Source organism: Triticum urartu, chromosome 1A (assembly GCF_056163025.1).
Source record: "Triticum urartu cultivar PI428250 chromosome 1A, HENAU_Tu73, whole genome shotgun sequence".
In the NCBI taxonomy this organism is placed as follows: domain Eukaryota; kingdom Viridiplantae; phylum Streptophyta; class Magnoliopsida; order Poales; family Poaceae; genus Triticum; species Triticum urartu.
In genome coordinates this window covers 510658355-510672361 of record NC_141873.1, presented here as the reverse complement: position 1 = coordinate 510672361, position 14007 = coordinate 510658355, and the positions used below count along the sequence as shown (strand labels likewise).

The 14007-nt window shown below is 43.3% G+C and overlaps 1 protein-coding gene across 1 annotated transcript; it reads left to right on the top strand.

The window, feature by feature from the left end:
* Positions 1–334: 334 nt before the first annotated feature.
* LOC147992050 (uncharacterized) lies at positions 335–13428 on the top strand. Its single transcript, XM_087538905.1, has 3 exons — positions 335–521; positions 12761–12900; positions 12988–13428. The coding sequence occupies exons 1-3, from the start codon at positions 335–337 to the stop codon at positions 13369–13371; spliced, it is 711 nt and encodes a 236-aa protein (XP_087395031.1). The 3' UTR covers positions 13372–13428.
* The last annotated feature ends 579 nt before the right edge of the window (positions 13429–14007 follow it).

The window sequence follows — 14007 nt, the reverse complement described above, 5'->3', positions numbered from 1 at the left end:
GACCAGAGGGGATCGCCGACGACCTCGAGCTCGAGGGCGGCGGCCCGCGGCTTGCCCGGCCGGGCTACGGCTTCCTACGCGTTTGTGGGGTGTGTGGGAGTGGTGGATGGTGCTCGAGGAGGCTGGGGCGGCTCCATTTATAGGCGAGCGGAGAGGGGGGGTTCGGGCTCCGTCGGTGGACACCTGTCTACGGCGCCCGGCGACGAGCGGTGTCAGTGAGAGGGGGAGAAGGCGACGCAGCTCACGCGGGAACTGTGGGCGAGCGGGGACGAGCACAGGAATGAGGAGATGGCGATGAGCACAGTGCGCACCGCACTGTTGGGTTGGCCGGACCATGCCTGTGCTCGCTGCGGCGAGCTCTGGCATCGGCGAGCGCCAGGGAGGAGTAAATGGCGTTGAGACGATGATGGTGGCGAGGTTTGGCACGCTTAGGCAGGCGAGGAAGCGAGCACGTGAGCAACAGAGGCTCGGGTGCGTCGCAGAGCGCGTCGACTGCATGCCAGCACGCCTGGACGAACGCGGTCACCGCGTGAACTATGACCTCATGCCAACCTAAGCCCAAACTCCATGTCTGGCATGTTGTTCGTGGTAGTTTTGAATGTTACCACGCCTTGGTTTGGCTCCAGGTGTAGTAGAGAAGATTTCACACACCAGGTAAGCTTCTGATCAGTAACTTTGAGGTGTTACTAAGGTTAAATGGCTGGGAGTTCAGGGCTGTGCTTTGGAGGCTAGCCATCATCTACTAAGGTGATGATGCACAAGAAAATTCAGGCACAGGGGAGCAAGTAAAATGGTAGTTGCTGTAGAAACCACCATTTCTGTCCAGAACAGAAAATATTTTCTGAGCAAAAATATTCCACAAAGTGATGAAATATTTTTGCTCAGGAAGGTGCCCTAGGGTTCAAAGAATATTTGGGAATTTTCTCAGATTTTTGTGGGCCATAAAAATGAGGGTTACTTTGGAGCTCATTGAACTAGCTAGGGTTTTAGAGAAGAAAATGAATATTTTTCATTTAAGAAAAATATTCCCAAGATTATTTTGAGATGGATCAGGAGGGGAATGATATGCACTTGGGTGAAAGCCAAGGGTACCCAAGTGTTTAAGTCCATATGAAAAGATTTAGAAACCCCAACTTTCAAAATAAATCCAAATGAAAATCAGGCAAATAAGAGAGGGCAAAATCAGGCTGTCACACGTCAGTCTTCTTCTTGAAGATCCATTTATTCTCTATGGTGTGCCGACCATCGGTCAAGTCAACCAAAGTCCACACTTTGTTCTCATAAATGCATGGATCCCATCTCGGATTTCATGGCCTCAAGCCATTTCGTGGAATCTGGGCTCATCATCGCTTCCTCATAGTTCATAGGTTCGTCATGGTCAAGTAACATGACCTCCAGAACAGGATTACCATACCACTCTGGTGCGGATCTTACTCTGGTTGACCTACGAAGTTCGGTAGTAATTTGATCAGAAGTTTCATGATCATCATCATTAGCTTCCTCACTAATTGGTGTAGGAATCACTAGAACTGATTTCTGTGATGTACTACTTTCCAATAAGGGAGCAGGTACAATTACCTCATCAAGTTCTACTTTCCTCTCACTCACTTCTTTCGAGAGAAACACCTTCTCTAGAAAGGATCCATTCTTAGCAACGAATATCTTGCCTTCGGATCTGTGATAGAAGGTGTACCCAACAGTCTCCTTTGGGTATCCTATGAAGACACATTTCTCCGATTTGGGTTCGAGCTTATCAGGTTGAAGCTTTTTCACAAAAGCATCGCAGCCCCAAACTTTAAGAAACGACAACTTGGGTTTCTTGCCAAACCACAGTTCATATGGTGTCGTCTCAACGGATTTAGATGGTGCCCTATTTAACATGAATGCAGCCATCTCTAAAGCATAACCCCAAAACGATAGCGGTAAATCTGTAAGAGACATCATAGATCGCACCATATCTAATAAAGTGTGATTACGATGTCCGGACACACCATTACGCTGTGGTGTTCCAGGTGGCGTGAGTTGTGAAACTATTCTGCATTGTTTCAAATGAAGACCAAACTCGTAACTCAAATATTCACCTCCACGATCAGATCGTGGAAACTTTGTTTTCTTGCTATGATGATTTTCCACTTCACTCTGAAATTCTTTGAACTTTTCGAATGTTTCAGACTTATGTTTCATCAAGTAGATATACTCATATATACTCAAATCATGTGTGAAGGTCAGAAAATAACGATACCCGCCGCGAGCATCAACACTCATCCCGCATACATCAGTATGTATTGTTTCCAACAAGTCTGTTGCTTGCTCCATTGTTCCGGAGAGCGGAGTCTTAGTCATCTTGCCCATGAGGCATGGTTCGCAAGCATCAAGTGATTCATAATCAAGTGATTCCAAAAGCCCATCAGCATGGAGTTTCTTCATGCGCTTTACACCAATATGACCTAAACGGCAGTGCCACAAATAAGTTGCACTGTCATTATTAAACTTATATCTTTTGGCTTCAATACTATGAATATGTGTATCACTACTATCGAGATTCAGCAAAAATAGACCACTCATCAAGGGTGCATGACCATAAAAGATATTACTCATATAAATAGAACAACCATTATTCTCTGATTTAAATGAATAATCGTCTCACATCAAACAAGATCCAGATATAATGTTCATGCTCAACGCTGGCACCAAATGACAATTATTCTGGTCTAAAACTAATCCTGAAGGTAGATGTAGTGGCAGTGTGCCGACGGCGATCACATCGATTTTGGAACCATTTCCCAAGCGCATTGTCACCTCGTCCTTAGCCAAACTTCATTTAATCTGTAGCCCCTGTTTCAAGTTGCAAATATTAGGAACAGAACAGTATCAATTACCCAGGCACTACTGCGAGCATTAGTAAGGTACACATCAATAACATGCATATCAAATATACCTTTCACTTTCCACTCCTTCATTTCCACCAAATACTTGGGGCATTTCCGCTTCTAGTGACCAGTCCCTTTGAAGTAGAAGCACTCAGTCTCACGCTTAGGCCCAGACTTGGGCTTCTTCACTTGAGCAGCAACTTGATTTCCATTCTTCTTGAAGTTCCCCTTCTTCCCTTTACCCTTTTATTGAAAATAGTGGTCTTGTTGACCATCAACACTTGATGATCCTTATTGATTTCTACCTCCGCAGCTTTTAGCATCGCGAAGAGCTCGGGAATCGTCTTATCCATCTCTTGCATATTATAGTTCATCATGAAGCTTTTGTAGCTTGGTGGCAGTGATTCAAGAAATCTGTCGATGACACTATCAATCGGAAGATTAACTCCCAGCTGAGTCAAGTGATTATGGTACCCAGACATTCTGAGTATATGCTCACTGATAGAACTATTCTCCTCCATTTTGCAGCGGTAGAACTTATTGGAGACTTCATATCTCTCAATCCGGGCATTTGCTAGAAATATTAACTTCAACTCCTGAAACATCTCATATGCTCCATGACGTTCAAAACATCGTTGAAGTCCCGGTTCTAAGCCATAAAGCATGACACACTGAACTATTGAGTAGTCATCACTTTGCTCTGCCAGACGTTCATAACATCTGGTGTTGCTCCTGCAGCGGGTTTGGCACCTAGCGGTGCTTCCAGGACGTAATTCTTCTGTGCAGCAATGAGGATAGTCCTCAAGTTACGTACCTAGTCCATGTAGTTGCTACCATCATCTTTCAACTTAGCTTTCTCTAGGAACACATTAAAATTCAACAGAACATTAGCACGGTCCATTTATCTACAACAACGTAGACATGCAAAATACTATCAGGTACTAAGTTCATGATAAATTAAAGTTCAATTAATTATATTACTTAAGAACTCCCACTTAGATAGACATCCCTCTAATCATCTTAGTGATCACGTGATCCATATCAACTAAACCATGTCCGATCATCATGTGAGATGGATTAGTTTTCAATGGTGAACATCACTATGTTGATCATATCTACTATATGATTCAGGCTCGACTTTTCGGTCTCAATGTTCCGAGGCCATATCTGCATATGCTAGGCTTGTCAAGTTTAACCCGAGTATTCTGCGTGTGCAAAACTGGCTTGCACCCATTGTATGTGAAAGTAGAGCTTATCGCACCCGATCATCACGTGGTGTCTCGGCATGATGAATTGTAGCAACGGTGCATACTCAGGGAGAACACTTATACCTTGAAATTTAGTGAGAGATCATCTTATAATGCTACTGTCGTTCTAAGAAAATAAGATGCATAAAGGATAAACATCACATGCAATCAATATAAGTAATATGATATGGCCATCATCATCTTGTCCCTTTGATCTCCATCTCCAAATCACCGTCATGATCACCATCGTCACCGGCTTGACACCTTGATCTCCATCGAAGCATCATTGTCATCTCTCCAACTATTGCTACTACGGCTATCGCTACCGCTTAGTGATAAATTAAAGTAACTACATGGTGATTGCATTTCATACTATAAAGTGACAACCATATGGCTCCTGCCAGTTGCCGATAACTATTACAAAACATGATCATCTCATACAACAATTTATATATCATCACGTCTTGACCATATCACATCACAGCAAGCCCTGCAAAAACATTTTAGACGTCCTTTACTTTGTTGTTGAAAATTTTACGTGGTTGCTACGGGCTTTAGCAAGAACCATTCTTACCTACGCATCAAAACCACAACGATTTTTCATCAAGTGTGTTGTTTTAACCTTCAACAAGGACCAGGTGTAGTCACACTCGATTCAATTAATGTTGGAGAAACGGACACCCACTAGCCACCTGTGTGCAAAGCACGGCAGTAGAACTAGTCTCATGAACACGGTCATGTAATGTTGGTCTGGGCCGCTTCATCCAACAATACCGTCAAATAAAAGTATGACATGCCGGTAAGCAGTATGACTATTATCGCCCACAACTCTTTGTGTTCTACTCGTGCATATAACATCTACGCATAGATCTGGCTCGGATGCCACTATTGGGGAATGTAGTATTTCAAAAAAAATCCTACGATCATGCATGATCTATCTAGGAGATGCATAGCAATGAGCGGGGAGAGTGTGTCCATGTACCCTCATAGACCGAAAGCGGAAGCATTTAGTAACGCGGTTGATGTAGTCGAACGTCTTCGCGATCCAACCAATCCAAGTACCGAACGCACGGCACCTCCGTGATCTGCACACGTTTAGCTCGGTGACGTCCCTTGAACTCTAGATCCAGCTGAGGTCGAGGGAGAGTTACATCAGCATGACGGCGTGTTGACGGTGATGATGAAGTTACTGACGCAGGGCTTCGCCTAAGCACTGCAGCAATATGACCGAGGTGGAAATCTGTGGAGGGGGGCACCGCACACGGCTAAGAAATCAACTTGTGTGTCTATGGGGTGCCCCCCTCCCCTGTATATAAATGAGGGGATGAGGGGGGCTTCCAGCCTCATGGGGCGCGCCCCAAGGGGGGATCCTACTCCTACTAGGAGTAGGTTCCCCCCTTTCCTAGTCCAACTAGGAGGGGAAGGAAAGAGGGAGAGGGAGAGAAGGAAAGCCCCCCCCCCAATTTGGATTGGGCTTGGGGGGGCGCCTCCACCTGGCCGGCTCCTCCTCTCTTCCACTAAATCCCATGAAGGCCCATTAACCCCCCCCCCGGGGGGGGGGTCTGGTAACCCCCCGGTACTCCGGTAAATACCCGATACACCTTGGAACCATGCCGATGTCCGAATATAGTCATCCAATATATCAATCTTTATGTATCGACCATTATAAGACTACTGTTCATGTCCGTGATCTCATACGGGACTCCAAACTACCTTTGGTACATCAAAACACATAAACTCATAATACCGATCATCATCAAATGTTAAGCGTGCGAACCCTACGGGTTCGAGAACTATGTAGACATGAATGAGACTCATCTTCGGTCAATAACCAATAGGGGAACCTGGATGCTCATATTGGTTCCTACATATTCGACGAAGATCTTTATCGGTCAAATCACACAACAACATACATTGTTCCCTTTGTCATCGGTATGTTACTTTCCCGAGATTCGATCGTCGGTATCATCATACCTAGTTCAATCTTGTTACCGGCAAGTCTCTTTACTCGTTCCGTAATGCATCATCTGGCAACTAACTCATTAGTCACATTGCTTGCAAGGCTTATAGTGATGTGCATTACAGAGAGGGCCCAGAGACACCTCTCTGATAATCGGAGTGACAAATCCTAATCTTGATATATGCCAACTAAACAAACACCATCGGAAACACCTCCAGAGCATCTTTATAATCACCCAGTTACGTTGTGACGTTTGATAGCACACTAAGTGTTCCTCTGGTATTCGGGAGTTGCATAATCTCATAGTCTTAGGAACATGTATAAGTCATGAAGAAAGCAATAGCAATAAACTAAACGATCATAGTGCTAAGCTAACAGATGGGTCAAGTCAATCACATCATTCTCTAATGATGTGACCCCGTTCATCAAATGACAACTCATGTCTATGTCTAGGAAACTTCACCTTCTTTGATTAACGAGCTAGTCAACTAGAGGCATACTAGTGACACTCTGTTTGTCTATGTATTCACACATGTACTGAGTTTCCGATTAATACAATTCTAGCATGAATAATAAACATTTATCATGATATAAGGAAATATAAATAACAACTTTATTATTGCCTCTAGGGCATATTTCCTTCAGTTATGCCTCATCAGGACGTTGTAGGCAACTATGTTTGTTTGTTGCTTTGGATGTTATTTAGTGAGTTCTTTCTTACAGCATGTTGGACTTTCCTCCGCTTCCAAAGTTCCACATGTTGGACTTCCCGGAAGGCTTGGAGTACAAGGAAAGATGGCCGCACATCCAAGAGGGCTCCTCCTAACCTGACATAGGTCATGTAATCAAAATTCAAGAAGCGGCAAAATATTCATAAAATCCAAATTAAGCAAGTAACATCAAAAAGTTTTTGATTGCTCCCAAATTATTGTCTTTATTAAAGCAGCACATAACACAGGGTGTTACATTCATAATAAAACTTGAATTTTGGAAGACATGCATGTTTGTTTATTTTTTGAGTGGGAGGTCAAGAAGATTGAAAAAATGTGTAAATTTTTTTAGAGAGAAAATTGGGGTGAGAGATTTTTTTGAGGGGCAAAGTTTACTCATCAAAAAACACAAACAAGCATGATACATTTCAGGTCATGGGGTTCGCCAAACCATACATGACTCCCATGTCCTAGAGATAATGAGTACTTGACTGGACTATGTGCTTCATGATTGGCAACATGACCTTCAAAAACAAAATTACAATTAAAAATAGTTGCTAAGGATTTAATCTCGCTAACTATAGCACCATTCTTGCCCCGGTTTCCTTTGGTAATATCTGAGATCACTTGCTTCAAGCCGGAGGAGATAATAAATTTTTGAAGATTGAGGTCTTGTGCTAGTGCAATGCCCTCCCGGCATGCATTTGTCTCCAAAGAAGATGGATCATCAGTAGCTGGAATAACCAATGACGAGCTTCCCATAAATTCTTGTGATGTCCCGACAAACGACAGCCGACGAACCACCTCTTGATGATCTTGCCCCAACGTATACATGGATTTTTGCATACCAATGCATAGGTGCTCTTGGGTGACGTCGGACCCGTTGGTCCACCAGTCACCCTCGCTGGCTGTTTCTCATTGATTACTTCCCGCTCTGCAATGAACTTCATAATGAATGAATGCATGTATGGCATGCGGTGTTTGGAAGATGCCTTCATATATTGCTTTGCCAAACCACCCATAGTGTGACTGAGAGCTGGAAAAATAGCCTATGGAGTAGAAATTCCATCATGATGCTTGGCGTTGGTTCCTTTGTTGTTACCAGGTGATACGTCTCCAACGTATCTATAATTTTTGATTGTTCCATGCTATTATATTATCAACCTTGGATGTTTTATATGCATTACTATGCTATTTTATATGATTTTTGGGACTAACCTATTAACCTATAGCCCAGTGCCAGTTTCAGTTAACAACAGTACCAAAAGTGGTGATTTAGAATGAGTTAACAACAGTACCAAAAGTGGTGATTTATTTTCTTATACTAATGGAGCTTACGAGTTTTCTGTTAAGTTTTGTGTTGTGAAGTTTTCAAGTTTTGGGTAAAGATTCGATGGAGTATGGAATAAGGAGTGGCAAGAGACTAAGCTTGGGGATGCCCAAGGCACCCCAAGGTAATATTCAAGACAACCAAGAGCCTAAGCTTGGGGATTCCCCGGATGGCATCCCCTCTTTCGTCTTCGTTCATCGGTAACTTTACTTGGAGCTATATTTTTATTCACCACATGATATGTGTTTTGCTTGAAGCGTCATTTTATTTTCTTTTGTTTTTCTTGATGCTTGAATAATATACCAAGATCTGAAATTTTTAAATGTTAGAGAGTCTTCACATAGTTGCGTAATTATTCGACTACTCATTGAGCTTCACTTATATTTTTTGGAGTAGTTTGTTGTTTGCTCTAGTGCTTCACTTATATCTTCATAGAGCATGGCAGTGGTTTTATTTTATAGAAATATATGAAATCTCATGCTTCACTTATATTATTTTGAGAGTATTTATAACAGCATGGTAATTTGCTTTGGTTATGAATTTAGTCCTAATATGATAGGCATCCAAGATGGATATAATAAAAACTTTCATATAAAGTGCATTGAATACTATGAGAAGTTTGATACTTGATGATTGTTTTGAGATATGAAGATGGTAATATTAGAGTCATGCTAGTTGAGTAGTTGTGAATTTGAGAGATACTTGTGTTAAAGTTTGTGATTCCCGTAGCATGCATGTATGGTGAACCATTATGTGATGAAGTCGGAGCATGATTTATTTATTGATTGTTTTCCTTATGAGTGGCGGTCGGGGATGAGCGATGGTCTTTTCCTACCAATCTATACCCCTAGGAGCATGCGCGTAGTACTTTGTTTCGATAACTAATAGATTTTTGCAATAAGTATGTGAGTTCTTTATGCCTAATGTTGAGTCCATGCATTATACGCACTCTCACCCTTCCACCATTGCTAGCCTTTCTAGTACCGCGCAACTTTCGCCGGTACCATAAACCCACCATTTACCTTCCTCAAAACAGCCACCATACCTACCTATTATGGCATTTCCATAGCCATTCCGAGATATATTGCCATGCAACTTTCCACCGTTCCGTTTATTATGACACGCTTCATCATTGCCATATTTCTTTGCATGATCATGTAGTTGACATCGTATTTGTGGCAAAGCCACCGATCATAATTATTTCATACATGTCACTCTTGATTCATTGCACATCCCAGTACACCGCCGGAGGCATTCATATAGAGTCATATTTTGTTCTAAGTATCGAGTTGTAATTCTTGAGTTGTAAGTAAATAAAAGTGTGATGATCATCATTATTAGAGCATTATCCCAGTGAGGAAAGGATGATGGATACTATGATTCCCCCATAAGTCGGGATGAGACTCCGAACGAAAAATAAAAAAGGGAAAAAAGGAGGCCATAAAAATAAGAGATAAAAGGCCCAAATAAAAAAATGAGAGAAAAAGAGAGAAGGGGCAATGCTACTATCCTTTTACCACACTTGTGCTTCAAAGTAGCACCATGATCTTCATGACAGAGAGTCTCCTATGTTATCACTTTCATATATTAGTGGGAATCTTTCATTATAGAACTTGACTTGTATTTTCCAATGATGGGCTTCCTCAAAATGCCCTAGGTCTTTGTGAGCAAGCGAGTTGGATGCACACCCACTTAGTTTCTTTTTGAGCTTTCATACACTTATAGCTCTAGTGCATCCGTTGCATGGAAATCCCTACTCACTCACATTGATATCTATTGATGGGCATCTCCATAGCCCGTTGATATGCCTAGTTGATGTGAGACTATCTTCTCCTTTTTGTCTTCTCCACAACCACCATTCTATTCCACCTATAGTGGTATGTCCATGGCTCGCGCTCATGTATTGCTGAAGATTGAAAAAGTTTGAGAAAATCAAAAGTATGAAACAATTCCTTGGCTTGTCATTGGGGCTGTGCATGATTTAAATATTCTGCGTGATGAAGATAGAGCATAGCCAGACTATATGATTTTGTAGGGATAGCTTTCTTTGGCCATGTTATTTTGAGACGACATGATTACTTTGTTAGTATAATTGAGGTATTATTATTTTTAGGTCAATATTAAAATTTTGTCTTGAATCTTTCGGATCTGAATATTCTTGGCACAATAAAGAGAATTACGTGGATACATATGTTAGGTAGCATTCCACATCAAAAAATATGTTTTTATCATTTACCTACTCGAGGACGAGCAGGAATTAAGCTTGGGGATGCTTGATACGTCTCCAACGTATCTATAATTTTTGATTGTTCCATGCTATTATATTATCAACCTTGGATGTTTTATATGCATTACTATGCTATTTTATATGATTTTTGGGACTAACCTATTAACCTAGAGCCCAGTGCCAGTTTCTGTTTTTTTCCTTGTTTTTAAGTATCGCAGAAAAAGAAAATCAAACGGAGTCCAATTGACCTAAAACTTCATGGAGATCTTTTTTGGACCAGAAGAAGCCCACAGAGTACCGTAGGTGGGCCAGAAGAGTCCTGAGGGGCGCGCCCTACCCCCCTGGGCGCGCCCCCTGCCTCGTGGCCGCTTCAGGAACCCCCCTAACTTGTCCCCAACTCCAACACCTCTTATATAACCCAAAATTTCCAGAAAGAAACCTAGATCGGGAGTTCCGCCACCATAAGCCTCTGTAGCCACCGAAAACCAATCTAGACCCGTTCTGGCACCCTGCCGGAGGGGGGAATCCCTCTCCGGTGGCCATCTTCATCATCCCGGCGCTCTCCATGACGAGGAGGGAGTAGTTCACCCTCGGGGCTGAGGGTATGTACCAGTAGCTATGTGTTTGATCTCTCTCTCTCTCTCTCTCGTGTTCTTGAGGTGGTATGATCTTGATGTATCGCGAGCTTTTCTATTATAGTTGGATCTTATGATGTTTCTCCCCCTCTACTCTCATGTGATGAATTGAATTTTCCCTTTGAAGTTATCTTATCGGATTGAGTCTTTAAGGATTTGAGAACACTTGATGTATGTCTTGCATGTGCTTATCTGTGGTGACAATGGGATAACACGTGATCCACTTGATGTATGTTTTGGTGATCAACTTGCGAGTTCTGTGACCTCGTGAACTTATGCATAGGGATTGGCACACGTTTTCATCTTGACTCTCCGGTAGAAACTTTGGTGCACTCTTTGAAGTTCTTTGTGTTGGTTGAATAGACGAATCTCAGATTGTGTGATGCATATCGTATAATCATACCCATGGATACTTGAGGTGACATTGGAGTATCTTGGTGAAATTATGGTTTTGGTTGATTTGTGTCTTAAGGTGTTATTCTAGTATGAACTCTATGATAGATTGAACGGAAAGAATAGCTTCGTGTTATTTTACTACGGACTCTTGAATAGATCGATCAGAAAGGATAACTTTGAGGTGGTTTCGTACCCTACCATAATATCTTCGTTTGTTCTCCGCTATTAGTGAATTTGGAGTGACTTTTTGTTGCATGTTGAGGGATAGTTATATGATCCAATCATGTTATTATTGTTGAGAGAACTTGCACTAGTGAAAGTATGAACCCTAGGCCTTGTTTCCTAGAATTGCAATACCATTTACGCTCACTTTTACCACTTGCTACCTTGCTGTTTTTATATTTTTTAGATTACAAAAACCTATATCTTCCATCCATATTGCACTTGTATCACCATCTCTTCGCGGAACTAGTGCACCTATACAATTTACCATTGTATTGGGTGTGTTGGGGACACAAGAGACTCTTTGCTATTTGGTTGCAGGGTTGTTTGAGGGAGACCATCTTCACCCTACGCCTCCCACATATTGATAAACCTTAGGTCATCCACTTGAGGGAAATTTGCTACTATCCTACAAACCTCTACACTTGGAGGCCCAACAACGTCCACAAGAAGAAGGTTGTGTAGTAGACATCACCAGGGTTTGCGCCAAGTCACCAGGGAGGGTCCAAATACATTTTTTTTGAAAGAGGAATATATTAATATCAAGCAGATACTAATTACACCTAGCCTCTGCAACAACAAGATGCCTAAAAACATCCAGGATGCACGCAGCCAAAAAGGAAAATAAATAGAAAAAAGAAATGAGAAAAAAGACCTGCCACGGTGATCAATCACCCGCAGTAGCAGCACTCGAACCACCACCAAAGACAACATTCCAGACTACAATGGAGGGCCCAAAATACTGATAATTCACAAGTGCGCTCGTCTGCACCTGCTCACGGAATTGGCTGGCGTCCATCGGGGTCCAGAGTATTAGCGCGTGTTGTATAATGCCACAGTAGTCTACGGATATTTTAATGGGAGGGGAGATGGGAGAGGGACGACGTTTGTATCGAGCGGAGGGACGGTCGTTATAGGATAGCGGCGATGTTAAGGGCGGTAGCAAGTTGTACCGGAAGCACAGACGGAGGGTAGCAAGGTGTACCGGAGGCATAGACGGATCGATTGCAGCCCGTTAGCCTGTGCCCGCCGCTTAAGTACGGGACCAGCTACCCCGCTGTGGTTCAGTCTGGTCGGATATATCCCCAAATTGAGAAGCAAACCCTAGGAGGAGAGGATCCTGATCCAGATCTAGAGAGGAAGGCAGAGTGGGGCATGAGGAGATGCAAACGCGAACCAAGGGGGCGATCTGGCGCCACTACCAATCGTCCCTTGCCCAGATTGCGGCAGGAACGTGGTGACCTATGTAGCTTGCCGGGGGCAGAACACCAATGAGCATTTCTACAAGTGCCGGAATCACAACGTAAGCATCTTATCTATGCTCATGGTTATTTGCCGGATATGTTCAGCATCTCATCATTTTGGGTTGTCTTTTGGGGTTGAAATGCAGCCATCGCGTGGGGGTTGCGATTTCTACCGGTGGCAGGAGGCGTACGCGGACCATCTAGCGTCGCTTGGGCCTGCCGCGCCGCCGTTGGCGCAAATCCAGCCACAGCCGCAGCAAGGTGGACAATGCGGGGGAGTTCAAGATCTGCAGATGCCGCATGGTGGACAGCTGCAGCACAACAGCATGGCGGACGGCACGCAGTTTGTTTCTTCAGTCAGCGCAGTTACAGGATACATCCTCGTTGCGTTGCCTGCGGCTGCCTGCCAGGGGACTGTCGGGTTGGACGCCGCATCAATCAATTTGGTGGTATCTGTGGCGATCCTGATAGTTGGCATGGCGATACTTGTGTTGCTGGTGGCCGATGTGGTCCTGCGCGTGCTGGGGTAGGCAGTAGTCCTGATGAATGAAATGATGGGTTAGCTTTCAGGGTTGTAATGTGTATCGTGTGTGGTGATGATGTATCTTTTGTAATGATGAAGGTTTTAATATATGTGGAATGATCTAGTTCATACAATTAAATATCTAATGAAAGCTCGTGGCCTGCTTAGTACGCCCGAGATGGGAGGGGTAAATGGGAATGCTTTGGTTCAAAATGGTAAGACTAACTGGGTCAAAATGATGTTATAGTAAGCTTCAAAAAAAATTAAGTAACAGTAACAAAATGTTATGACTAATTGGTAATTAACATAATCAAGGCGCACACACAGCTTGTGGTTGGGTGGGACGGAACCGGTGCATGCGCACCACGTGGGGTGGGGTGGGGAAGCGGTGGTAGAATGGCGATTGGATGATGACCCAGGGGAACCACTCACCTGGTCATTTTTGTCAGTTGAAACGGCTGAAATCCGCGGTGGCGCGGTGTCATCTGTGGCTGGAGGTTCGTCCTTGATTGCATGTGCTCTCGAGATTTACTTTTTGGGGGGGGGGGGCGAATCCGTAGGTGTGCGTGAGTTGCAAAGTGTGTATTAGGATGTAGATCTCATGTTTGGTTTTCGATGTTTTTTGCATGACTATATGGGCGGA